Consider the following 27,472-nt stretch of genomic DNA (forward strand, 5'->3'; position numbering starts at 1 on the left):
GTGGTGTGAAGCTGTTGCTGTCTGTCCCAGCCTGGTAAAAACCTGGATGGAGTGGATTTGGAGAGGATGTTTCCACTAGTGGGAGAGTCTAGTACCAGTGGCCACAGCCTCAGAATTAAAAGACATTCCTTTAGGAAGGAGATGAGCAGGAATTTCTTAAGTCAGAGGGTGGTGAATCTGTCGAATTCATTGCCACAGACAGCTGTGGAGGTCAAGTCAATTGACATTTTTCAGGAGGAGATTGATAGATTCTTGATTGATACGGGTGTCAGAGGTAATGGGGAGAAGGCAGGTGAATGGGTTTGAGAGGGAAAGATAGTCATAGGGTGATACAGTGTGGAAACAGGCCCTTCAGCCCAGCATGTCCCATCTGCACTAGTCTCACCTGCCCACGTTTGATCCATATCCCTCTGAACCTGTCCTATCCATGTACCTGTCTAACTGTTTCTTAAATGTTGCGATAGTCCCTGCCTCAACTATCTCCTCTGGCAGCTTGTTCCATACACCTACCACTCTTTGTGTGAAAAACATACCCCTCAGATTCCTATTAAATCTTTTGCCCTTCTCCTTAAACTTATGTCCTCTGCTCCTCGATTCACTTACTCTGGGCAAAAGACTCAACCATATCTATTCAAATCATGATTTTATACACCTCTATTAGATCATCCCTCAGCCTCCTGTGCTCCACAAAATAGAGTCCCAGCCTACTCAACCTCTCCCTATAGCTCTGGCCCTCTAGTCCTGGCAACATCCTCATAAATCTTCACTGTACCCTTTCCAGTTTGATGACATCTTTCCTATAACATGGTGCCCAGAACTGAACACAATACTCTGAATGCGGCCTCACCAACTTCTTATGCAACTGCAACATGACCTCCCAACTTCTATACTCAGCCTGACCCGCTGGGTTACTCCAGCACTCTGAAACATCACAGAACAGGGCAAGATTAGCAAGTTTGCTGATGATACAGAAGTGAGTGGTTTTGCAGATAGTGAAGATGGTTGTGAAAGATTGCAGCAGGATCTGGATCAATTAGCCAGGTGGGCAGAGGAATGGTTGATGGTTGCATGGTTCCTTGAAGGTCGTGTCGCAGGTATATCAGGTGGTCAAATGGTATTTTGGCACTTTGGCCCTCATCAGTCAGAGTATTGAGTATAGAGGTTGGGAGGTCATGTTGCAGTTGTATAAGACGTTGGTGAGACCGTATTTAGAATATTGTGTTCAGTTCTGGGCTCCATGTTATAGGAAAGATGTCAAACTGAAAAGAGTACAGAGATCCCCATCCTGGATAAGTCCAATCAGGGTTTTGTCATCCACAAACTTGAGAAGCTTGACAGAGGTGTCTGTGGAGGTGCAGTCATTGGGTGTGAAGTGGTAATTGGAGTGGAGTGGTGATTGGAATGGGGTGGATGTAGAAGGGCCCAGTCTTTGCAGACTGAGGTCAGGCTGCAAGTGGGTGTGAAGTGTTGGGTGGGGTGGGAAAGGTTCCACTCTTTTCATACTGTAGTCTTGCCTTAAGTAGGTGTGAAGTGGTGAATGGAAAGGAGAGGGTGCAGGATCCATTCTTTGCAGACTGGGGTCTGGCTGTGTTTGTTGGGGAGGGGGTTTCAGGGTTACGTTTCTGATTTTCTAACCTGCAGTAAATCTCTTCAGGTTGTTCGTCAGCTGACGATTGCCCAAAGAGCTGGGGCTTTCCTCTTATAGCTGGTGATTTCTTGCATGCCCTTCCAAACTGAAGAAGAATCACTAGTTTGGAACTTGCTCCTCAACTTCTCAGAGTATCTTTCCTTGTCAGCTCTGACTCCTCTTCTCAGCGCTTTATCGATTAGGCTATCTTTTAACTCTTTAACGATTAGGCTATAGGCTTGACGCATATTTGCCCCCAGCACCCCCCCCCCCCCCCCCCCCCCCCCCCCCCCCCACCTCCTCCCGATCTCAAAATGGAAATGTTACATCTGTATATAATGATCCCATTAAAATGTGTATTTATGTCACAAACTATGGAAATCATATTTTTCAGTATTGTTATCAAGGAAAAGAAAGCAGTTCTAATTGTTTGATATTATTTGATATTTTTTAATATTATTCATATGGAGGAGAAAATTTAATAGCTCCAAAACCTACCTTAATTTTGCAATCTCACTCAAGATAATCCCCCTTTCCCTCTCCCCTTCCCCTCTCTCTCTCTCCCCCTCCCCCTTCTCACATCCCCCCTCTTTCTTGCGGGGGGCGAAGATGCAGGTGGCGCGGGTGCAGCGGGCGGATGAAGGTGGCATGGGCCCCGTGGGGGTGCCGGGGACCCAGCGGGTGTCAATGAAGGTGGCGTGGGCCCAGCGGGGGTGGCGTGTGCCCAGCGGGGGTCAGCGAGGGTGGCGTGGATCCAGCGGGGGTGGTGTGGGGGGAAGATGGCTTGGGCCCCGGCGGTGGGGGGAGGCGAGGGGAGCGGGCTCCGCCGCAGCGGCGACTGGTGTTGGGGTTACAGCCATTGGGTTCAGATTCAGCCACTCCCGCCCCGGGACGAGAGAACAGAGAACTGGCCGTTTCCAAAGTGGAAACGTTGATTTTTTTTTCAAATTTTCCAGATTTTTTTCTTAAGGGAAAAAAGGGGGGTGCGGTCGCACCCAACGCACCCCCGTTCCGACGGCCATGGTGTGTGTTTGTGTATGGGTGTGTTGGTGTGAGTCTGTGGATGTGTGAGACTGTGAAGGAGCCTGTGTGTCAGTCAAGTGTGTGGGTCTGTGGGACTGTGAGTGTGTGGGTCTGTGAGTGTGTGACGGTCCGTGTGTGAGTGTCTGTTTGTGTGAGTCTGTATGTGGGGATCTGTGTGTGAGTGTGAGGGTCTGTGGATGTGTGGGACTGTGTGTGTGTGGGTCTGTGTGTATGTGGAGGGGTCACTGGTTGTGGGTTTGGGTTTGTGGGTCTGTGTGTGGGGGTCTGTGCGTGGGGGTGTGGGTCTGTGTGCGTGGTTCTTTGTGTGTGGGTCTGTGTATGTGAGTCCGTAGGTGTGGGTCTGTGTGGGGGGGGGGGGGGGTCTCTGTATGTGGGTCTGTGTATGTGGGTGTGGGTCTGCGTGTGCGTGGGGGGTATCTGTGTATGTGTGGTATCTGTGTATGTGTGGGGTCTGTGTGTGTGGGTCTGTGTGTGTGGGCCTGTGAGCGTGTGTATTTGTGTTCAGTACCCATCCAAGGCCACCCGCCCCTTTCCCGGTGCTGTTGTATCTGTCTGCCACCTCTCCCCCTCGCCCCCAATTCACCCCCGACCACTCTCGACTACCTTACCCCGGCCCCTCTCATCCCTTCACCCCCGGCCCTCTCCCCCACCATCACGAACCCTACCCCTTCATCTCCCGAGCCCGCTTCCCCACCTCACCCTACGACCCGTGTTCTCTCTTCACCCCTGGACCACTCTTCACCTTCGTCTCCCGACCCCTCTCTCCCACCTCCTACACTCTCCGCGCTGCCTGTAACATTGTTTCTTTCCAATACAAAGTCTCACCGAGAAGTGGACGGAGCCGCCAGGCACCAGACATCCCGCCTCTCTCTCTCTGTCCCTCTCTATTTCTCCGTCTCTCTGTCTCCTCCTGTCCTGGTCAGTCTGTCCCTCTCTTCCCCATCTTTCTCTATCTCCTTCCTCCTGACCCGGGTCTCCGTTTATTCGGAAGTTGCGAAACCGCCAAATCAGCGGCATTCGAAAGGGCCGATAACGGACGGGGCGAGTCCCCAACTAGGCACCAACCCCACTAACACTACCTCCTGTCCTCTCCCCACCCACCGCGGGCCTGTACTCGCTGCTGTTTAGAAGGATGAGGGAGGGGGGAGGGGGGGGGACCTGATTGAAACCTACCTCCCGATGTTGGTGGAGTCCAGAACCAGGGGCCACAGTTTAAGAATAAGGGGTAGACCATTTAGAATGGAGACGAGGAAAAACTTTTTCACCCAGAGAGTTGTGAATATGTGGAATTTTGTGCCTCAGAAGGCAGTGGAGGCCAATTCTCTGGATGTTTTCAAGAGAGAGTTTGATAGAGCTCTTAAAGATAGCGAAGTCAGGGGATATGGTGATGGGGTATTGATTGTGGATGATCAGCAATGATCACAGTGAATGGCGGTGCTGTCTCGAAGGGCCGAATAGCCTACTCCTGCACCTATTGTCTAATGGTGAAAGGCATGAATAGAGTGGATGCAGAGAGGATGTTTCCACTAGCGGGAGACTAGGACCAGAGGCCGTAGACTCAGGATAGAAATATTTACCTTTAGAAAGATGAAGAGGAATTTATTTAGCCCGAGGGTGGTAAATCCGTGGAATTCATTGCCATAGACGGACGTGGAGGTCAAGTCAATGGGTATATTTAAGGTGGAGATTGATAGATTCTTGATTAGTAAAGGTGTCAGGGGTTAAGGGGAGAATGCAGGAGAATTGGGTTAAGAGGGAAAGATAGATCGGCCATGATTGAATGACGGCGTGGACGGTGGGCCAAATGGCCTAATTCTGCTCCTATAACTTATGAACCACCTGTTCAGCCACAGCCAGGAAGGGACACCAACGCCTCTACTTCCCGAGAAGACTGAGGAAATCCAGCATGTCTTCAGCGACTTACAAACCTCTACAGATGTGCCATAGAAAGCATACTGTTGCATCACATCTTGGGAACAGCTCTGCACAAGACTGCAGGAAACTGCAGAGTTGTGGATGCAGCCCAGTCCATCACACAGACCAGACTCCCACCATCGATTCCATCTACACTACACACTGCCTTGGGAAAGCAGCCAACATAATCAAAGACTTGTCCCACCCCGGCCATTTCTCATTCTCCCCGCTCCAGTCCAGCAGAAGATAAAGAAGCTTATAGGCGCGCACCACCAGACTCAGGAACGGCTTCATCCCCTCTGTTATCAGGCTTCTGAATGCTCCTTCTAAAAGCGAGGGTGCTGTTCGATTCACCTCTACCCCTTTGTGGGCATTGGACTTTGTCTCTGGAACTGATGGACTACAATGGCAGAGAAACCTATATTCTGCACTCTGTATCTTCCCCTTTGCTCTACCTATTGGACTTCAGTTTAACTTGATGCTGTTTGTGCATGGAGTCATTTAATCTGTTTGGATAGCTTTTAAAACAAACCTTCTCAGTGTACACGGGACAATAATAAACCTAACCTAAATATATGACAATTACACTCCGGGACCTGTTTCTGCGGCATTTTACAGATGGCCAATTAACCTGCAAACCCGCACGTCTTTGGGATGTGGGAGGAGACCGAGGCACCCGGAGAAAACACACGCGGTCACAGGGAGAACGAACAAAATCCACGCATAGACAGTAGTGAGGTCAGGATCGAACCCGGGTACCTGGCGCTGTGAGGCAGCAACTCTACCGTCACTGTGCCGGCCTTATAGGGCTAAACATTTTAATTTTACTTTAGTTTAGTTTATATCTTAATTTAGCTCTAGCTGCTACGACACTGTGCCGCGCTGTTCATAATTGTAATTGACTCCTGTGGCTGGGTTAGACAAGGGGCCGGGAGGTATTGAACATGCGGGCGGCCCATATTTGGTAGGTGGAGGTAGAGCTGGAGTCCCATCCTCGCTGGCACTGGATGGATGGTCGCTGGGGTGGGAGGGGGTTTGGAGATGGGGACAGGTCCCCCCACCCCTCGGTCGCCAGTGACTTGGCCGCGGCTGGGTTCACTGCACGTCCCAGATCTCGCAGAGCAGCGGGGTGAACTTGTGGTCGCGGCCCCGCCACGACATGAGCATGTCGGCGTGGTGGTGGTTGAAGGTGCGCAGCTCGGTGAGTCGACCGAGCAGCCGCGCGAAGTGCTGCGGCTCCAGCGGGTGCTTGAATTTGCAGTACTTCTGCAGGACGTCGAGCAGCGGCTCCTGGAGCCGGTCGATCGCGTCCCGGTCCTTCACGTACAGGCGATCTGCGGCAGAGAGCGACACTGTTACCATGGGGTAGCACTGAATTACCCACCTTACAACCCAGCGGAGATAGGCACGACATGCTGGATGGAGTACCTCAGCGGGACAGGCAGCGTCTCTGAAGAGCAACACAGCAGTATGAGCCCAGAGTTGTGAACCTTTTCAGCAAAGATCTTTGCTTTTCAGTCCTCTAGTTTGCCTCTCCCCTGATTCTCAGTCTGAAGAAGGGTCTCGACCCAAAACGTCACCTGTCCCCCTTTCTCCAGAGATGCTGCCTGACCGGCTGAGTTACTCCAGCATTTTGTGTATGTTAACGGTATTAACGTAGATGTATTTGATTTCAAGTAACTCCTGCATTCCATCTCTCTCGGCCCCTCCTGCATCATAGACGTCCTGCCAGTTCCACTGTTCGCATGCATATAATGCCTTCGTTATCACCTCTTTCACAGCCAACAATTAACTATTGTGGGTTTCACTTTCATTGGTCAACTATGCCAAATCTGGTTTGTTCTTAACCTTTTCATACCTCCAGTTTCCCTCCCCCCTGACTCAGTCTGAAGAAGGGTTCCGACCCGAAGTGTCACCCATCCTCTATCTCCAGAGATGCGGCCTGACCCACTGAGTTACTCCAGCACTGTGCCTCTCTCGCTCATTCAGGCATCATTCAGGTAAACCTCAACCGCACCCTCTCTACACCCTCATCACGGACGGCCGAGATCTCCACTTAATACTCAAAATGCAGCCTAACCAAAACTACAGCGAAGAAGGGTTCCATCCCGAAACGTCACCCAGTTATCTGCAGAGATGCTGTCTGACCCGCTGTTACCCCAGCATTTTATATCTGTCTTCAACTATTGTATAGTAGGATTGTCATTAAACTGTACACAGAATATGAATTTCACTTTGTAGTAAGGAACTGTAGATGCCGGTTTAAACCGAAGATAGACACAAAAAGATGGAGTAACTCAGGGGTCAGGCAGCATCTACGGAGAAAAGGGAATAGGTGACGTTTCGGGTCGAGACCCTTCTTCGGAAGAAGGGTGTCGACGTTTGAAGAAGGCTCTCGACCCGAACCGTTTCTCCGTAGATGCTGTCTGACCGGCTGAATCACGCCAGCTTTTTGTGTCTATCTATGAATTTCACTGTACTTGTGTACAGGTGCCAATGAGGTAGCGTTGTCCCATTGACCTCACCCCAAGGCCGGGTCCCTGACTCAGAGAGTGACCCCTGCCGAGGACACAACTGTCCCAAGGGAGACGCGCGGATGTGGTGAAGCGGTGTGAGAGGGGGAGTCTGTACCCCGTGGGGCCGCACCTGGTGAGAGGATAGTGATGGCGGTGAGCAGACTGTATTCCTCCTGGGACATCTGCAGCTCGCTGATACTGCGGTAGAAGTTAAACATGGGGGTGATGTATTCCTCAGCGATGCCTGGTCAACATAGAAACCATCGCACGTTACATTCACTACAGCGGCCAACAAGGTTAGTAACTCCGATCAGAATGAGCAAATTAGGTTAAACTAAAGCAAAATAGTTTATTTCCAATATATAAACGACATGTCTTGATTGCCTGTCTGAACCCCCTCCCCCCTAATGTATGTTGTCCACGCTGCGGGACGGCCGATACTGAGGGAGCGCCGCACTGTGGGTGGGGTGGGAGTGTTTTTTTTAAATTATACAAATACTTTTATTCAAAAAATAAAAATAAACACAGAGTACTAACACAATCAAAGACTGCCTATGTTGACAGTTTTACAAACAAACGATCATCAAATTAATATAACGCCAACTTTATCAACAAAACACTCGACTTCCCGTTGCGGAAGGCCTCCAAAGTCCCCGTGGACACATTGTGTTCCCTCTCCAGGGATACGCGGGCACGGAAGTTGGCCCGGAAAAGGGGCAGGTAGTCAACCCCGGTGCGGCCTTGGACTACCCGCTGCCTGGTCCCGCGAATGGACAATTTGGCCAGGCCCAGGAGCAGAGACCCCTCCCTCCCGACCTTCCCCCTGTACCGGGTGCCCAAATATCAGGAGTGTGGGGCTAAAATGCAGCCAAAACTTGAGGAATAGTCCCTTCAGATAGTCGTTTAAGAAGGAACTGCAGATGCTGGAAAATCGAAGGTACACAAAAATGCTGGGGAAACTCAGCGGGTGCAGCAGCATCAATGGAGCGAAGGAGATAGGCAACGTTTGCCTATCTCCTTCGCTCCATAGATGCTGCTGCACCCGCTGAGTTTCTCCAGCATTTTTGTGTACCTTCAGATAGTCGAACAGGGGCTGCAACGTCTCACACTGCATGTTCAAATGGAACACCGTCTCTTCCTCGCTGCAGAAATGACAGGCGGCTGGCGAGTCCGTAAACCGGCTCAAGTATCTGTTACACGCCACAGCCATGTGCAACACTCTCCACCACAGGTCCCCGATGTAAAGGGGGAGTTCTCCCTTATAGAGCGGCCTCCACTGAGAACCACTCCCGCTGTCAGGTGGTAACGCGGACCGCCAGTGGTCCGGACGGAAGACAAGGGCGAGGCAGTGCAGAGTGTGCAGGGGGAGCCTGTCCAGTACGCGCCTCTCCGCGTCACGGAACGGCCCCTGGGCATCTCGGAAAGGCGGCTTATGCTGCCTGGGGCCAGCTTCGGGAAGGGACCCGGGCCGTAGGTCCTATGAGCAATTCCAACGGAGCGGGGGTAAGCTCGGCCGGAATCGCTCCATGCACACACCTCTCCTCGATACCCACCGTGACAGGGTGAGGACTGGCCACCCTCACAGCCACAACAACCCCCTCCCCCTGTGGAGCAGCGGCGCGCTGTGGGAGGGGCGTTGAAGGAGTGCCACACCATGGAGGGGAGGGAGGGCCGCATTGTTGAAGGAGCAATCATTTAGTTGGCTTATTGGGCTGGTCCCATTTGCCTGCATTTGCCATCTAAACCTTTCCTATCCGCATATCCATCCAAATATCTTTATATGGAAGTGGGATAAACATGTAAGGGAGAGAGATATAGGACATTGGAGGGAAGGGTTGGAGGAAGCTGAAGGCTTAATGGTGATTTAAAGCCACGAGTCCAACAGGCTGGAACAGTATCTCTAGAGGGAGTGGGGCAATAATTGCTGAGGTTTCGGGTTAGGGAAAGCCTGCAGTATATTACAGAGACCAGCTGGTGGCGCTGCCCACTGCCATTCCATCTCACTACACCATCACAGCGAGTAAAGTGGATCCAGACCTTGGTGAAAACCTTTAAACTCTTTCATCGCGAAAGAGAAATTAGTCAAATCTTTCTCCTGGAATTAGAAAATATATACCGCAGAGAGACAAATAATTCACAACTGAGGATGAGGGGTGGACGTGATAGAAGTACAGGTATATAACATTATGAGAGGCACAGATAGGGTAGACAGTCAGTACCTTTATCCCAACCAGGGTGGAAATGTCAAATGCGAGAGGGCATACATTTAAATGAGAATGGCCTTACATTTAAATTCTCCACCAGCCATGGGTAAATTCAATGTCTGTGGATCAATAATTTGTAGATAGGAGAGGTGTAGAGGGATATGGGCCATACGCAGGCAAATGGGACTAGCGGGGAATCTTGGTTGGACTAGTTGGTCCGAAGGGCCTATTTCCATGCTGTATGACTATGGTACCCAAATATAGTAATGTCTTGCTGCCAATTCTCTGATAGTCTAGTACAGAAACAAGGAACTGCAGATGCTGGTTTATAAAAGAAAACACAAAGTGTTGGAGTAACTCATCGGATCAGGCAGTATCTTTGGAGCGAAAGTGCTGGCATCCAGAGATGTTGCTTGACCTGCTGAATTCCTCCAGCACTTTATGTTTTTTTCAAGATTCCAGCATTTGCAGTTCCTCATGTCTCTCATACTATGCTTTGAAAATTGCCATAAGATCTCATAGACTTTAGACTTCAGCGATACAGTGCAGAAACTGTCCCTTTGGCCCACCGAGTCCACGCCGACCAGCGATCACCCCATATATTAGCAACACCTTACACATTAGGGACAATTTACAATTTTTACCAAAGCCAATTAACCGACAAACCTGTTTGTATTTGGCACGTGGGAGGAAACCAGAGCACCGGAGAAAACCCACGTGGTCACAGGGAGAACATACAAACTCCACATAGACAGCACACAGAGTCAGTATCAAACCCGGGTCCCTCGCTCTGTGAGGCAGCAACACTACTGCTGCACCACTGTGCCTCTAACTATCAAAGCAGACAGAAGGGGCGTGGCTCTGATGAAATAGGCAATACCCTGTCGAGGCAAAGAGTCATACAGCAGAGAAACAGGCCATTCGGCCCAACCTGTTCATGCTGACCAACTGAGTTCTTCCAGCACTTTGTGGGTAATTCAAGATTCCAGCAGTTCCCTGTGTCTCACGTTTAAATATTATATATGCCCCGTAAGAAATAATGAACTCCTTACTCGCTGCAGCTTAACAGATGTTAACACAATCCCAACAAAAAAATCATACAATAATTAAGAATACGAAAAATTAATAATCACTAACACTAGGTAACCAGACCATAATAGTGCAAACCCAACAAAGTATAAAGTGCAACTAAAAAAAAGTTGATAGTAGATTGTTGCTGGGGAGGTGTTGTGGTTAGTGTTGTACAGTGTGGTTCAAGACTGAGGGTGGCACAACGGTAGAGTTGCCACCTTACAGCACCAGAGACCCGGGTTTGATCCTGACTACAGGTGCTGTCTGTACGGGGTTGGCGTTTGAGTTCTCCCTGTGACCACGTGGGGTTTTTTCCGGGTGCTCCGGTTTTCTCCCACACTCCAATGGCATGCAGGTCTGTAGTTAATTGCCCTCTGTAAATTGTTCCTAGTGTGCAGGATAGAAATAGTATATGGGGTGACCGCCGGTGTGCGTGGACTCGTTGAGCCGAAGGGCCTGTTTCCACGTTGTATCTCTAAACTAAAAAATAAAATTAGATTAAACTCGGGTAAACGTGGGCTGAATTTGAATGGGGAGCAGGTGGGAGAGTGGTTCCATTGTCCGACTGAGGAGAGGATGATAACGACAACAGAAGGTTGAAGAACCTTTCAATGCACAATATGATGAGGAATCATCCGCCCAGCAACACATGGGATCATCGATCCTCCACCGGGAGAGACAGAGTTAGGATTTTTTTTTTTTAAACGCTGCCCTCTCGTTTATCTTAGATCTGCCTGTTAATAAAACCTCCTGCAGAAAGGCCAGCACCAGACATTTCACACAGTGTTAAGAATTCATTATGGTCTTCGTGATAATGCAAGACAATACCGATGAATTATCCATGAGAATGCCCTTAAGTTAAAAGTTGCTAGATGACACAGTGAAGGATGGAGAGAATATTGAGGCACAAAGTGTACACGTTATCTCGCCAAGACTGCCACTTCCCACAATGGCACCGCTGATATTTAGACTTTCAACAGTCGACATTAAATCAGAATTATCTGTCCCTTTGTACCTGGTGGGAACCATTTGCATCAACAGGAGAGTTCAAAGCTGCAGCTCTTCACAGTACGACAGCTCAATGGTCACAGAGTCTACAGTGTGGAAACAGGCCCTTTGGCCCAACTTGGCCTCAGCGGCCAACATGTCCCATCTACACTAGTTCCACCTGCCCACATTTGGTCCATATCCCTCTAAACCTGTTCCTTCCATGCACCTGTCTAATTGTTTCTTAAACGTTGTGATTGTTCCTGCCACAACTACCTCCTCCGGCAGCTCATTCCATACACCTAGCACCCTTTATGTGAAAACGTTACCCCTCAGGTTCCCATTAAATCTTTCCCCCCTCACTTTAAACCTATGTCCTCTCATTCTTGATTCCCCTACTCTGGGCAAAAGACTCTGTGCATTTACCCGATCTATTCCCCTCATGATTTTGTACATCTTTATAAGATCACCCTGGGTGGCTGGGCAGCTAGGCTCGTACACTCTGGAGTTTAGAAGGATGAGAGGGCATCTCATTGAAGCATATAAGATTGTTAAGGGCTTGGACACGCTAGAGGCAGGAAACAAGTTCCCGATGTTGGGGGAGTACAGAACCAGGGGTCCACAGTTTAAGAATAAGTAGTAAGCCATTTAGAACGGAGACGAGGAAACACTTTTGATCACAGAGAGTGGTGGGTCTGTGGAATTATCTGCCTCAGAAGGTGGTGGAGGCAGGTTCTCTGAATACTTTCAAGAGAGAGCTAGATAGGGCTCTTAAAAATAGCGGAATCAGGGGATATGGGGAGAAGGCAGGAACGGGGTACTGATTGGAGGTGATCAGCCATGATCACATTGAATGGCGGTGCTGGCTCAAAGGGCCAAATGGCCTACTCCTGCACCTATTGTCTATTGTCTATTGTCACCCATCATCCGCCTGTGCTTCAAGGAATAGAGACCACCGATCTCTCCCTATAGCTCAGGCCCTTGTGTCCTGGCAATATCCTCGTAAATCTTCCCAATCCAGTCTGAAGAAGGGTCTCAATCGGAAAAGTCACCCATTCCTTCTCTCCAGAGATGCTGCCTGTCCCGCTGAGTTACTCCAGCTTTTTGTGTCTTTCTCTGCACCCATTTCCAGCGTGACAAAATCTTTCCTATAACATGGTGCCCAAAACTGAACACGATACACTAAATGCGGCTTCACCAATGTCTTATACAACTGCAACAGGACTTCCTATAAATACTCTGACCGATGAAGGCCAATGTACCAAAAGCCTCTTTGACCACCCTAGCTACCTGTGATACCACTTTCAAAGAACGATGTATCTGTTCTCCTAGATCCCTCTGCTCTACAACACTCCCCAGAGCATTACCATTCATTGTTTAGATCCCGCCCATGTTAGTGCTCCCAAAATGCAACACCTCATATTTCTCTGTATTAAATTCCATCAACCATTCCTTAGACCACCTGCCCAACCAATCAAGACCCTGCTGTAATTTTTGACAACCATCTTCGGGGATGGATAGAGGAATGGGCAGACTTTGGTGAAAGCCAGGAGGGGGGGGGGCTACCTCACCACCCCTCCCTCACAGCGTTGCTCCCTCAGTACGCCCCTCCCACAGTGCGGCACTCCCTCACCGCCCCTCCCACAGTGTGGAGCTCCCTCAAAGGCCCTCCCTCACCACTGTGCCGTATTCGATCCTCCAACAGCTCCCTCTGCTGGCACGGGGTCTTCCGGCTGAATATCTGTGCGGAGCGGAGGAACATGGCCTCGACTGCGGAACCCTTCAGCAACGCGATCTGATCCTCATGGTCCAACATTTGGAAGCCTGCGGAGAGCAGAGGCAGCGTCACACACACCTGTCTCACAGTTGACATAAGGAACTGCAGGTGCTGGTTCACCAAAAAAGACAAAAAGTGTTGGAGTAACACAACGGAAGTTACCTTGGGGGTCACCTCTGACCACAAACTGAACTCATAACTGGAGGGGTCAGATACACAACATGTCCACAGGAGCATAAATTCATGTCCATAAGTCATAGGAGCAGATGTAGGCCATTCGGACCATCAAGTCTACTCCGCCGTTCCATCATGGCTGATCTATCTTTCCCTCTCAACCCCATTCTCCTGCCCTCTCCCCATAACCCTGACACTCTTACGAATACACAACCTGTCAATCTCTGCTTTAAATATACCCAATAACCTGGCCCCCACCGCCACCTGTGCCAATGAATTCCACAGATTCACCACGCTCTGACGAAACAAATTCTTCATCTCCTTTATAAAATTATGTCCTTTTATTCTAAGGCTGTGGCAGGTGAGAGGCCAGGAATCCCGTGGCAGTAAATCACTCCCTACGGGCACAAAGTGCTGGAGTGACTCAGCGGGTCAGACAGCATCTCTGCAGAGCATGCATAGCTGACATTTCAGGTCAGGACTCTTCTTCACCAGTTATAGGAGTAGAATTAGGCCATTCAGCCCATCGAGTCTACTCCGCCAGTCAATCATGGCTGATCTCTGCCTCCTAATCCCATTTTCCTGCCTTCTCCACATAATCTTTGACACCCGTTCTAATCGCCTCCATCGCCCACTGTGGTAATGAATTTCACAGATTAACTACCCTCTGACTAAAGAAGTTCCTCCTCACCTCCTTTCTAAAAGAGCGGCGTTTAATTCTGAGGCTATGACCTCTGGTCCTAGACTCTCCCACCAGTGGTAACTCCAGCGAGTAGAGGCCCAGTGCTGTCAAACACTCAGACTTTTTGTAAAGGGGCGAGAGAGGAAAGAAAGCTGGGAGAGAGGAGATGCAGGACAAAGTGTGGTGGGTGGTGGGGGGACACAGGTGAGGGGGGTGTTAGATAGGCAGATGAATGGGGTTTTTGCTAATCTCTGGTGTTCGTTGCAATCACCGTTCGTTTCAAAGCCATCCTCCCCTCATCCATTACCGGCCAGGCTATGCCTGCCTCTCCGTTCTTCCAGCTTTCTTTGCCCTTCCCCCTCACATTCCACCAGTCTGAAGAAGGATCCCAACTCAAAACATCTTCAGTCCATTCCCTGGACAGTCATTCGAGTTTCACCAGCACTTTGTATTTTACCATAAATTGTGGGATATGGATTTCCCATTAATTCTAAATTTATTCAATCAATTAAATTTAAATTCTCTTTGTTACATGGATGGGAAAGGTTTATAGGCGTCGTGCGAGCCAAATGTGGGATGGGTGGCACTAGCGTAGATGGGGCATCTTGGTCAGCACGGACGTGTTGGGCTGAAGGGCCTGTTTCCGTGATACGAGACAGGGTGGGAATTAAAGGGTGGTCCGTTACAAAAGGAGGTGAGGAGGAACTTCTTTGGTCAGAGGATAGGTAATCTGTGGAACTCATTGCTACGATGGAGGCCAAGTCAGTGGATATTTTTAAGGCAGAGATAGACAAATTCTTGATTAGAACTGGTGTCAAGGGTTATGCGGAGAAGGCAGGAAAATGGGATTAGGAGGCATGATTGAATGGCGGTGATTCTCGATGGGCCGAATGGCCTAATTCTACTCCTATAACTTGTGAACTTGTGAAGGTTGGGACCTCGGGGTTGGGAAAATGGGGCCACTCACCGGGCAGTTTCTTGGTGAACTCCACCAGCAGCTGAACGTGACTGGTGGCCGTCTCCGTTAGCAGCAGGAAGTTTTCCTCAGGACTGCATCGCTGCTGCAGCTGGACAAATGCAGAGAGAGAGAGAGAGAGAGAGGTGATTCACGCTACAACACCTTAGCAGTAGACCTGGGCTCACCCGCCTCAGAACCCGGAAACCCGCCCCAAAGGCCTGGATAGCGTGGATGTGGAGAGGATGTTTCCACCGCTTGTGGGAGAGTCTAGGATCAGAGGTCGCAGCCTCAGAATTAAAGGATGTTTCTTTTGGAAGGAGATGAGGAGGAATTTCTTTAGTCGGAAGGCGGTGAATCTGTGAAATTCTTTGCCACAGAAGGCTGTGGAGGCTAAGTCTATGGATATTTTTAAGGCGGCGATAGATTCGTGATTAGTAAAGGTGTCCGGGATTATGGGGAGAAGGCAGGAGAATGGGTTAGGAGGAAGCGATAGATCAGCCATGATTAAATGGCGGAGTAGACTTGATGGGCCGAATGGCCTTAAATTTGTTCTGATCACTCATGAACTTATGAAAACGGGAAGCCGCTGAGCCCGGCCCCTGCTCATCGCTGAGGACCGGGGACCGGAGAGGAGGGTGGAGGGAGTCGACGATGATGGCGGACGCTGGACAAAGGACCGGTAAGAAGTACTAGGGGGGGGGGGTCTTACTTTCTGCGCCCTCAAGGTCGGATGTGGGAGGCGCCCCTGGGGAACAAGGACTGAAGGTGGCCGGGCGAGGAGAGGGACGACGGTTCGCGGGACGATCCAGGCGGAGGCGACAGCTGCATCGGGCCTTTATGGCCACATTTAGCTGGGATTGTGAAATGGTGCTAAACCCTGGCGACTCTTGTATATGATCCCAGTGGGCTGTTTCTATGCATTATGTACTTAATCAGGGATTTTACTTATACTTGGCAAAAATCTTATCGCATTGTATTCTTTCGTTTAGTTTAGTTTAGTTTAGTTTAGTTTAGAGAAAACCCACGCGGTCACAAGGAGAACGTACAAACTCCGTACATGGTCAGGATCGAACCCAGATCTCTGACGCTGTGAGGCAGCAACTCCACTGCTGTGCCAACTCAATAAAGGATTTCACTGTACCTTGGTGATAATAAAGAACCAGTGCCTCTTGAGCCTGTTGCCGTGCCCACACACACACACGCGCGCACATACACACACACACGCACACACACACGCTCCCACACACGCACCCACACATGCTTGCATGCACGCACACACACAAACGCATGCTCACACACACACGCTCACACACACGCTCACACACACACACACACACACACGCTCACACACACACGCTCACACACACACGAGCGCACACACACACACGCGCGCGCACACGCACACACACACACACACATGCTCACCACATGCTCACACACACACACAACGCTCACACACATGCTCACACACACAGGAGGATGAACTCCATCGTCTCCTCAACTGGTGACTTACGCTGCACCCTCGAGGCTCTACCAACGCACACAATGCTGTCTCCGAACGGAGCAGCAGAGGGTGGTGAAAATGCCAACGCCATGGTCCCGCTCCTCTGATCTGCAAAGCAAGCGTATCTGCGGAGGGCGCTCCAGCATCGCAAGGACTGCTCTCCCCCAACATGGACTGTTTACCCTCCTACCATCCGGGAGGCGTACAGGTCTTCGTTGCCGAACCAGCAGGTCCAGGAACAGCTTTCACCGCGGCGTCACTCTACTCAACAACGTACCTCGGTGACTGCCCAATCACCCCCCACCCCCGGACATTATATCACTTATTATATTTATTTAACATCATTGCTATAGTCGCTCTCCAGGGAGATGCTAAATGCATTTCGTTGTCTCTGTACTGTACACTGACATGACAATTAAAAGAACGCTCGCACACACACGCACACACACACAACACACGCACACACACACACACACACACGCTCACACACACACACGCTCACACACACACACGCTCACACACACACACACAACACACACGCTATCTTCACACTCTGCAACCCCTCGGCACACAGGCGGTCGCTCTGTGGTTTCCTGAGAGCAGACACAGGGTCATGCTCTGACTGGGTGGGTTGAGCCACCTCCAGAGTCCCGTGTTTGATCTCGGTCACCGTTGCTGTCTGTGTGGAGTTTGCAGGAACAATCCCACTGCATGTATTTTACACTACCTGTTGAACTCATGGATCATGATATGATTTGACTGGACTGAGGTCAAACAAAGTAACACCACACTGTTGCAGCGGGTAGAGCTGCTGCCTCAAAACGCCAGAGCTGGGTTCGATCCTGACCTCGGGTGCAGCCTGTGTGGAGTTTGAAAGTTCTCCCTGTGACGGCGTGGGTTTTCTCCAGGCACTCCAGTTTCCTCCCACTCTCCAAAGACGTGCAGGTTTGTAGATGAATTGGCTTCATGTAAATTGTCCCTTGTGCGTTGGATAGTGCTAGTGTAGGCGGTGATCGCTGATCGGCGCAGATGGTATAAGGTTTTAGGTCTAAAGTCTAAGTCATGGGTTGCTCCGAGGACGTGTGCGGTGCTAAATAAATGCAGGTCATTCCCTTGAATACTCACCAGTCTCTTGGTCACCTCTTGGGGTACACGATACATGGAGAAGGCTTCGAGGATGTGTCTCAGGAGGTCCTGTTGATTTGCGGTGAATTCAATTTTCTGGGGAGTCACAGAATCAGGTCACACAATCAGAACCACCTCTCAAGTTACCAAGTTGTATCACCGCCTGGTTTGGGAATAGCTCGACAGTCAAAAGTGTTTCATTGGCGTATATGTCCCGAAATAGAACACTTAAATTCTTACTTGCTGCAGCACAGCAGAAATGTAAACATAGTACTTTGTAAACACCATGATAAACAACAAAAGAAAAGTTCAGTATATATATATATCACAAAACAAATGGACAATAATAGTGCAAAAATAATGGCCCCAAGTCTATGTAGTTTGGAGCTTATTTGGAGGTTGTAGTCTTTAACAGCCTGTTGTTTGTAGGGAAGAAGCTGCTCCTGAACCTGAACCTGGATATTACAGCTTTCAGACTCTTGTATCTTCATCCCGATGGCAGGAGTGAAATGAGAAGGTGGCCAGCGAGGTGTGGGTCTCTGCAGTGGCGGACTGGGTCTAAAAATATTGGTTGCCAGGAGACAAAGGGGGCCCACTTCATCAGGGGCCCACTTGCCATCGGGCAAGCTGACACCCTGGCCAATCCGCCACTGGGTCTCTGATGATACTGGCCGCCTTTTCGAGGGAACAACTCTTGTCGATCCCTTCGATGGTGGGGAGGTGAGTACCTGTGATGGACCAGGCAACGTTCACCACTTTTGCCAATCTTCTTTGTTGCTTCAAGACCGCATGTAAAACCCAAACATCCAAGTTGTGGAGAGTTGTAGATGTAGCCCAGTCCATCACACAGACCCAGACTCCGCACCATTGACTCCATCTACACTTCACGCTGCCTCGCGAAAGCAGCCAACATAATCAAGGTAAGACGCAGCGTGTTGGAGTAACAGCGGGTCGGGCAACATCCCTGGTGAACATGGATGGGTGATGTTTGGGGTCGGGACCCTACTTCAGCCCCACCCACCCCCACCAACATAATCATAGTGCTTTTTAACCCTGGTCACTCCCTCTTCTCCCCTCTCCCATCTGGAGAAGATACTAAACCTTGAAAGCACGTACCACCAGTCATGAACAGCTTTTGTCAGACTACTGAACGTTCCTGAGAAGGCCTGCCCTTCCTCATTCCTCCCCCCATTGACCCCACCCTCACCTCCTCTATGACTCACCATAGAATCATAGACTCATACAGTGTGGAAACAGGCCCTTCGGCCCAACTTGCCCATGGCAACCAACATGCCCCATGTATCGTGGTCCCACCTGCCCGCATTTGGACCATAGCCCTGTAAACCTGTCCTATCCATATACCCGTCTAAATGTTTCTTAAACATTGCAATAGTACCTGCCTAAACTACCTCCTCTAGCAGCTTGTTCCATGCACCAACCACCCTTTGTGTGAAAAAGTTACCCCTCAGATTCCTATTAAATATTTTCCCCTTCACCTTAAAACTATGCCCTCTGGTCCTCGAAGAGACTGTGCATGTCGCTTCCATCTCATGAGTAAAGCCTGGTAGGATGCAGTTCAGATTTCTGATTGAAGAGTAATTTGCATGAAGCCTCCCCTACTCTGGGTAAAAGACTATGTGCATTTATCCAATCTATTCCCCTCATGATTTTATACACCTGTATAAGACCACCCCCTCATCCTCCTGCGCTCCAAGGGTTAAAGTCCTAGCCTGCCCAACCTCTCCCCATAACTCAGGCCCTCGAGTCCTGGCAATGTCCTTGCAAAGGGACCGCCTCCTCCACCCCCCCCCCCAATTCCCCAATCCCATGCCCCAACATAATTCCCCAATCTACCCAACACAACTCCTCACCATCCTTCCCCCGCCCCAGATTAACACATAGGCCATTGTCAATTTTCCTCCCCATTAATCCAAAGGTAACCCCCCCTCCCACCCCCTCATTCCTCTCTCCCCTTCTACTCTTACCCCACACCTCCACATGCTCCCCAACCCCAGCTCTCCCCACCTCTGATCGCTCTCACCCCAGGGGTAACACCACACTACCCCACACATTCCTCCCTGCACCCTCCCAAGCACTCCATTGTAAAACCAGACCCATTAGTTTGTGGAGGAGCAATGGCCCAGTGTCAGTGGAGAGGCGAGTGAAGGCAGGATTACTTTGCTGTTCCTGGTGGTGGACGTCACTTGCTTGGAGTCCGGCCCATCGGCGACCTCCTTGCCCAGTGGTTCAGGGGGAAGCGACGGACACTTCCTCAGTCGCTTGGACTTGCACTGGATCTCCGTCAGCAAACCTGCAACATCGGAAGAGACGTCCCTGTGTTAGACCGTCCCCTCTGGACCTTCCCAGGTGGTCCCATCGCCACTGACCCTCTCCTTGTCCCTACCGTCCTCACCGGGATGTTAACCTTACCCAGACACACAGTGCAGGAGTTCGATCCTTGAATATGGGTGCTGTCTGTACGGAGTTTGTACGTTCTCCCTGTAACCACATGGGTTTTCTCCGGGTGCTCCGGTGTCCCTTTGTGCTTTGTAAGTTAATTGGCCTGTGTGTAGGATAGTGCTAGTGTACGGTGTGATCGCTGGTGTGGCACAGACTCGGTAGGCTGAAGAGCCTGTTTCTACACTTAATCTGCAAAACTAAAACTAAAAACTATGTCCGCAGCTTCATCGTTAAGAGGCTGAAGCAAAAGAGCGGTTCGAACAGGAGGGAAATGTGAGTGTTGAATGTGAGCTAGCGTGGGACTGTACCGGTGACTGGTGGGGGTGATGAGGGAAAGAGCCAGGTGGGTGTGGAGAGTAACGCTGGGTTCTCAGGTGAGTTCAGGTTGTAGTCAATGGGCAGCAGGCCAAGGGAGCTCTGGAATAAATGACCACCTGCAACATCTATAAATAACGCTTAATGTTCAATTCATGAGTCACTCGAGTAGACCGATTAAAGGCTCAATCTTTCCATTGCTCAGAGATAGAGCGTGGAAACAGGCCCTTCGGCCCACTGGGTCCACGCCGACCATCCATCCCCCGTTCACAGGCTATCCCCACGTTCTCATCCACTTCCTACAAACTAGAGACAATTTACAGAGGGCCAATTGACCTACAAACCTGCACGTCTTTAGAATGTGGGAGGAAACTGGAGCACCCAGAGGACACCCACACGGTCACAGGGAGAGGAGCATGCAATCTTCAGACAGCACCCAAGGTTAGGGTTGAACCAGGGTCACTGGCGATGTGAGGCAGAGGTTCTACCGCTGCACTCTGTGCTCTGGGTACTGGAATTAGTTTTGTTTATTGTCACGTGTGCAGTGAAAAGCTTTTGTTGCATACTAACCAGTCAGCAGAAAGACAAACATGCTTCAAATCGAGCCATTCACTGTACAAATACATGAAGAGGGGGTGGCTGGTGTGCGACTCGTCCTTGGTCGTGCTGGTGGCCTTGCCGAGGCAGCGTGAGGTGTAAATTGAACTGCTTCAGTGGTATCAGCACGAGATCTGATATCACACTTCCTGCTCCCAAATACACTTGACCTTGCCAGAAATGCATTGCTGACTCTGTCAAACCCTTAACATACGGCTACACAAGGAACTGCAGATGCTGTAATCTTGAGCAAAACACAGAGTGCTGGAGGAACTCAGCGGGTCAGACAGTATATGTGGAGGGAATGGACAGACGGTGTTTCGAGTCTGAAGAAGGGTCCAAACCCTAAACGTCGCCTGTCCATTCACTCCACAGATGCTGCCTGAGCCCCTGAGTTCCTACAACACTTTAAGCTTTGTTCTTAACCAACATACTTGGGGCCAAGCTGGAGGGTGTGGGGGTTGGGCGGTAGGGCTGGGGGACACAGTTTGGAAACAGGCCCTTCGGCCCAACTTGCCCATGCCGGCAACCATGCCCCGTCTACACTAGTCCCGCCTGCATGCATTTGGCCCAGATCCCTCTAAACCTGTCCTATCCATGTACCTGGCTAAATGATTTTTACACGTTGTGATTGTATCTCCCTAAACTGCCTCTTATGGCAGCTGGTTCCACGCACCCACCACCCTCTGTGTGAAAGGTCGTGGACAGATACTCACACTCGGCCAACATGCCCACTTCCTTGCACTTGCGGAGGCGACACTCCTGGCACTTCCTCCTCATGTACATATCCATCTCGCAGTTGCCTCCGTTCTTGCACTTGTACGCCGCGTTCTTCATCACACTGCGTCGGAAGAACCCTGGAGAGCGGCGGGGAGGGGAGATCGAGGGGGGTATCAGACCACTCTGAGCTGGGGGCTTCAACCAACTTCACCGGGGTAACAGACGTTCAGATCAACGCAGCACCAGTTTACGTGGAACCAAAGATAGACACAAAGTGCTGGAGTAACTCAGCGGGTCAGGCAGCTTTTCTGGAGAACAGGAATAGGTGACATTTCGGGTCGGTCTAAAGAAGGGTCTAGACCCAAAACATCACCTATTCCTTTTTTCCCCAGAGATGCTGCCTGATCCGTTGAGTTCCTTCAGCACTTTGTGTCTACCTTTGGTGTACACCAGCATCTGCAGTTCCTTCCTACACATTATGTGGAACTAAATGGCCTTTATTTTTCTTAAATGGAGGCACAAGGAACTGCAGACGCTGGAATGTTGAGCAAAACACAAAGTGCTGGAGTAACTCAGCGGGTCAGGCAGCATCTGTAGTGGGAATGGGCTGACGATGTTTCTGGTCAGGCCACTTCTTCAGTCTGATGGAAAAAGGTTCAGAGAAGGTTTACGAGGATGCTGCCACGACTGCAGAGCCTGAGCAAGAGGGAGAGGTTGAGCTACCCTATTCCTTGCTGCGCAGGTGGCTGAGGGGTGATCTTCTGGATAAAATCCTTGCCAAGGCACATCAGTAGAGTTTGGTGAGTGTTGTTGGGGACATGCCGAACTTCCTAGGCTACATCAACTGGTCTTCAGCGTCAGTGAAGCAAGGCATGAGGAGGCTCGGCCCTCAGCCTAAAGCCACCCCTCGCCAGTGAGGCAGCATCTCAAGCCCATCCATCCCCCTCCTTGTAGGTCATAACACTCCCATCAAATATTAAACCACTCACAGGATTATGGCCGGCGTTATCAAGGATTACTAAGATCCCATAAAAATAAAATGTGAAGTGCTGTTAAATTTTAAGCTGTTTTAAATTTAAACAGTTTAAAAAAAAATTAATTCCCCTTATAAAACCTCCCTGGCAACAGATGACAAATATCATGCCAACATGCCCTATCTACCCTGACTCATCCATTGTGAGGGATCGTCAGATTCACTATGGAACTCTGGACCTGGCGCCATTCTTAAAGAGTGTAGGAAGGAACAGCAGATGCTGGTTTATACTGAAGATAGACACAAACTGCTGGAGTTACTCAGCGGGTCAGGCAGCATCTCGGGGGGAAAAAGGATGGTTGATGTTCCGGGTCAGAGTCTGATGAAGGTTTCTGACCCGAAATGACACCCATCGTTTATCTCCAGAGATGCTGCCTGACCACTAAGTTACTCCAGCACTTTAGTTTTAGTCTTCCGTTTTCAAGAAACAGCGTGGAAACAGGGCCTTCTGCCCACCTAGTTCATGCCAATCAATGATCCCCGTACATTAGCACTATCCTACACACTAGGGATGATTTACAATTTTTACCGAAGCTGTTTAACCCACAAAGCCGCACACCTTTAGAATGTGGGAAGAAACCGGAGCACCCGGAGAAACCCCACGCGGTCAAGGGGAGAACATGCAAACTCCGTACAGACAGCACCTGTGGTCAGGATGGAACCCGGGTCTCTGGTGCTGTGAGACAGCAACTCTACCCCCATGCCACCTTGCTGCCACATTGCGTCCTTTCTTGTAAATGATCATACGCAATTCCGTGGTGCTACGCAATGCTGATCACCGAGCACAGTTGTAATGTGAGCAAAGTTAGAGTCAGTGAGTTCGACATGGTTTCAATCACCAGTGACACAGGAAGCATTGAAGTCCGTGATGGGATCACAAGTCCAGTCCCTACTCTGCTCATTAACTAACACAGGACGCATCTGCACCTGCCCAAAGTGCACCAACTGATGCATCAACCAGAAGGTTGTTCAGCCGTAGGAACAACATGTCCACATTGTGTTTTCATTCAAGTAATTGATATTATGTCCACCTCAGATGTAAAGAACAGTTTATCCTTCATGGCTGTTCACAATCAGTAAACAGCCGGGACAGTCTGTAAAATAATCATTCCTCAGAGCCAGTGTAGACCCAATAGTCGCTGGCAGCTGTGAATCATAAGTTATTGTGTTCAAAACCCAATACTGAGACATATTGAATCATAAAGGTTTCTGAGGGGATAGAGAAAGCTAAGAAGCTGTAGAAGGGGTCACAGTTTAAGGATAAGGGGGAAATCTTTTAGGACGAGATGAGAAAAACATTTTTCACACAGAGAGTGGTGAATCTCTGGAATTCTCTGCCACAGAAGGTAGTTAAGGCCAGTTGATTGGCTATATTTAAGAGAGAGTTAGATATGGCCCTTGTGGCTAAAGGGATCAGGGGGTATGGAGAGAAGGCAGGTACTGAGTTGGATGATCAGCCATGATCATATTGAATGGCGGTGCAGGTTGGAAGGGCCGAATGGCCTACTCCTGCACCTATTTTCTATGTTTCTATGTTTCTAAGTTGATACCATTATGACACAGTTCAGTTTAATTGTGGGATACAGCGTGGAAACAGGCTCTTCAGCTCACTGAGTCCATGCCGACCAGCGATCACATTGTACACTAGTTCTATCCGGCACACCAGGGACAATTCACAGATGCCAACAAACCTGCATGTCTTGGGAATGTGGGAGGAAAACGCAGCACCAGGAGAAAAAGCACACGGCCACTGAGAGAATATAAAAATTCCGTACAGACAGCATCCATAGTCAGAATTGAAGCAGGGTCTCTGGCCCTGTGAGGCAGCAACTCTAACCTGCAGTTAGTAATTACAGAGTGACAGTGATAGAGGCATATTACATAGCAAGGTGTAAGGAAAGAAACAACCCCCATTTGATGGGCCCAATGGCCAATTGCTATCCCTGAACATTCTAGGCTCTGGTGCTGTCTGAGTGGTGTTTGCACGTTCTTCCTGTGACCATGTGAGTTTCCCCCAGGTGCTCTGGTTTCCTCCCACATCCCAAAGTCATGCCAGTTGGCAGATTAGTTAACCATTGTAGTTGTCCCCGGGCAGTCAATGGACCTGGGGCAGTTGATGGTGATGTGGAGAATACAACATGAGATTCATGAGTGGGTGTCCTGTACTTATGCCAGACCTCGTGCTGTACTCAGAGTCGTACAACTTAGAAACAGGCCCTTCAGCCCAACTTGCCCACACTGACCAACATATCCCATCTACACTAACCGCACCTGCCTGATGTTGACCCACATATTTCTAAACCTGACCTGTCCATATACAATTCCTGTTTAAATGTTTCTTAAATGTTGTGATAGTACCTGCCTCAATTACCTCCTCTGGCAACTTGTTCCATTTACCCACCTCTGTGTAAAAAAAAGCCCCTTATTAAAAAAAGCACCTATTAATTATTTTAATCCCCACCTCCCTATCTACCCCCCCCCCCCCCCCCCCCCCCCCCCCCCTCCATCCCACAGCTTAAACCTACAGTCTGTCTGGTCCTCGATTCCCCTACTCTGGGGGGCAAGAGTGTGCATTTATCCTATCTATTCCTCCAATATTCAATCTCCTATTCCTTGTACACCTCTATAAGATCACCCCTCATCCTTCTGTATTCCAAGGAATAGAGTCCTAGCCTGCTCAACCTCTTACTAAAGCTCGGGCCCTCGAGTCTTGGCAATATCCTTGTAAACCTTTCCTGCATCATTTCCAGCTTGACAACATCAGCAGGGATCTGTGCCGAGACCTCCGTGTATGCGGTATATATAAACTATTGGAATGAAAATGGAAGTGGGACGATTTGTAAGCTTGCAGCCAACACAAAAATTAGCTGTAAATATTGAGGAAGATTGACAAAGGATACAGCAAGATAGAGAACAGTTGGTAATATGGGCAGAGAAATAGTAGATGGAGTTTAACCAGGCAATTGGGAGGTGTTGTGCTTTGGTAGGTCAAATGTAAAGGGAAAGTATACAGTTAATGGCATGACCCATAACAGCATTGATTTGCAGAGGGATCTTGAGGTCCATGTCCGTAGCTCACTGAAAGTGGCAACACAAGTAGACAGAGTGGTAAAGAATGCAAATGTAATGCCTTCATGGCTTGGGGTGTTGAGTATAGAGGTTGAGACGTGCTGTTGCAGCTTTATAAAGCTTGGGACCACATTTGGCGTATTGTGTGTATTTCTGGTCACCCCATTATAGGAAGAGTGTGGAGTCTTTGGCAAGGGTGCAGAAGAGGGTTACCAAGAGGCTGCCTGGATTAGATGGTATTAGCTGTAAAGAGAGATTGGATTATTTTCTCTGGAACGCCCGAGGCTGAGGAGAGGCCCGATCGAAGTCTATAAAATTATGAGAGGCATCGATAACGTAGACAGTCAGAAACTTTTTCTCACGCTGGGGAAATATCAAAAATGCGAGGGTAAATGTGTAAGGTGTAGGGGGGAAGTTTTAGGAGAGATTTACGAGGCATGAGAGTGGTAGGTGCCTGGAATGTGCTGCCAGGGGAGGTGGTAGAGAACAAATACGAAAGAAGTAATGTTTGAGGTATTTAGATAGGCACATAAACAGGCAGGGAGGGATACAGAGAGATGAGATTAGTTAATTTGGCATCATGGTCAGTGCAGATATTGTGGCCCAAACGGCCTTCTCCTTTAGTTTATAGGTACAGCATGGAAACAGGCCTTTTCGCCCACCGAGTCCACATCCACCATCGATCACTCATATACACAAGTTCTATTTATCGAACTTTCTCATCCACTCCCTGCACACTAGGGGCAATGCACAGAAGCCAATTGACATACAATCCCGCACGTCTTTGGAATGTGGGAGAAAACCAGAGGACCCGGAGGAAACCCACATGGTCACAGGGAGAACGTGCAAAATTCCCCACAGACAGCATCCAAGGTCAGGATCGAACCCGGGTCTCTGGCTAGATAAGGACCTCTACCGCTGCACCACCCCATGTGTTGCATGATGCTGAGACTCTATGGTTCTAAGGCTCCTGATACATTTCAGGTGAGCTTATCTGTGACAAGAGTGTAAGAGTGATTAGATGGTATTAACTGGGGTGGGAGATTGCAACCTTCACGTGGTCCACCCTGTTTCAACGAATGCAATCAACCTGGCGTGCACAAACAGAAGATCAAATGGAACAAGTCGTCTTACAACTTTAGGCAGTGCATGCCATATGCAAGAAGAAGAAGAAGCTGTAAACATGCAAATTCCTTGTATGTTTTCATACTTGGCTAATAAGTTAATTAATTAAAACTTTTTTATCGATGTTATGAGATATTAATACATCTGACAGATCATCGGTGTACTGATAGAATCGCCCATCTCCTGCAGTATTTGTCTGGGAGTGTTGTGTAACTCCAGCCTCAGTGCAGGCTCTGGGTAAGGTTGCACAAGCCCTTATCACACTGTAAATCTGTCAGAGAGTTTCTGGCTGCAGTCCCAAGGCCACGGTGCCCAACTCAGCAACTCACAGGTAGCAACAATCAACAGATGTGTTTATCTTTAACCTCGGTAAATAATAGCGACAACAACAAGTTCTCTCTGTGCAGTGGTTTTAACATAGAAACATAGAAAATAGGTGCAGGAGCAGGCCATTCGGCCCTTCGAACCAGCACCACCATTCATTCTGATCATGGCTGATCGTCCCCTATCAATAACCCGTGCCTGCCTTCTCCCCATATCCCTTGACTCCACTAGCCCCTAGAGCTCTAT

The 27,472-nt window shown here is 49.5% G+C and overlaps 1 protein-coding gene across 5 annotated transcripts in view; it reads right to left on the minus strand.

The window, feature by feature from the left end:
- Window positions 1-5,224: 5,224 nt before the first annotated feature.
- nr1h4 (nuclear receptor subfamily 1 group H member 4) overlaps window positions 5,225-27,472 on the minus strand; it is a 38,243-nt gene continuing 15,995 nt past the window's right edge. For 4 of the 5 annotated variants that reach the window (XM_033037900.1, XM_033037899.1, XM_033037902.1 and 1 more), the window contains 7 exons: window positions 21,672-21,812; window positions 19,761-19,894; window positions 17,584-17,679; window positions 14,964-15,063; window positions 13,041-13,187; window positions 7,232-7,345; window positions 5,225-5,919 (listed from right to left, as the gene is read on the minus strand). In XM_033037900.1, the coding sequence (XP_032893791.1) occupies window positions 5,681-5,919; window positions 7,232-7,345; window positions 13,041-13,187; window positions 14,964-15,063; window positions 17,584-17,679; window positions 19,761-19,894; window positions 21,672-21,812 (971 nt within the window). In that variant the 3' untranslated portion in view covers window positions 5,225-5,680. The remainder of the gene's footprint in view (window positions 5,920-7,231; window positions 7,346-13,040; window positions 13,188-14,963; window positions 15,064-17,583; window positions 17,680-19,760; window positions 19,895-21,671; window positions 21,813-27,472) is intronic. The other variant, XM_033037903.1, reaches the window with a different exon arrangement.

Source organism: Amblyraja radiata, chromosome 19 (assembly GCF_010909765.2).
Source record: "Amblyraja radiata isolate CabotCenter1 chromosome 19, sAmbRad1.1.pri, whole genome shotgun sequence".
NCBI lineage: Eukaryota > Metazoa > Chordata > Chondrichthyes > Rajiformes > Rajidae > Amblyraja > Amblyraja radiata.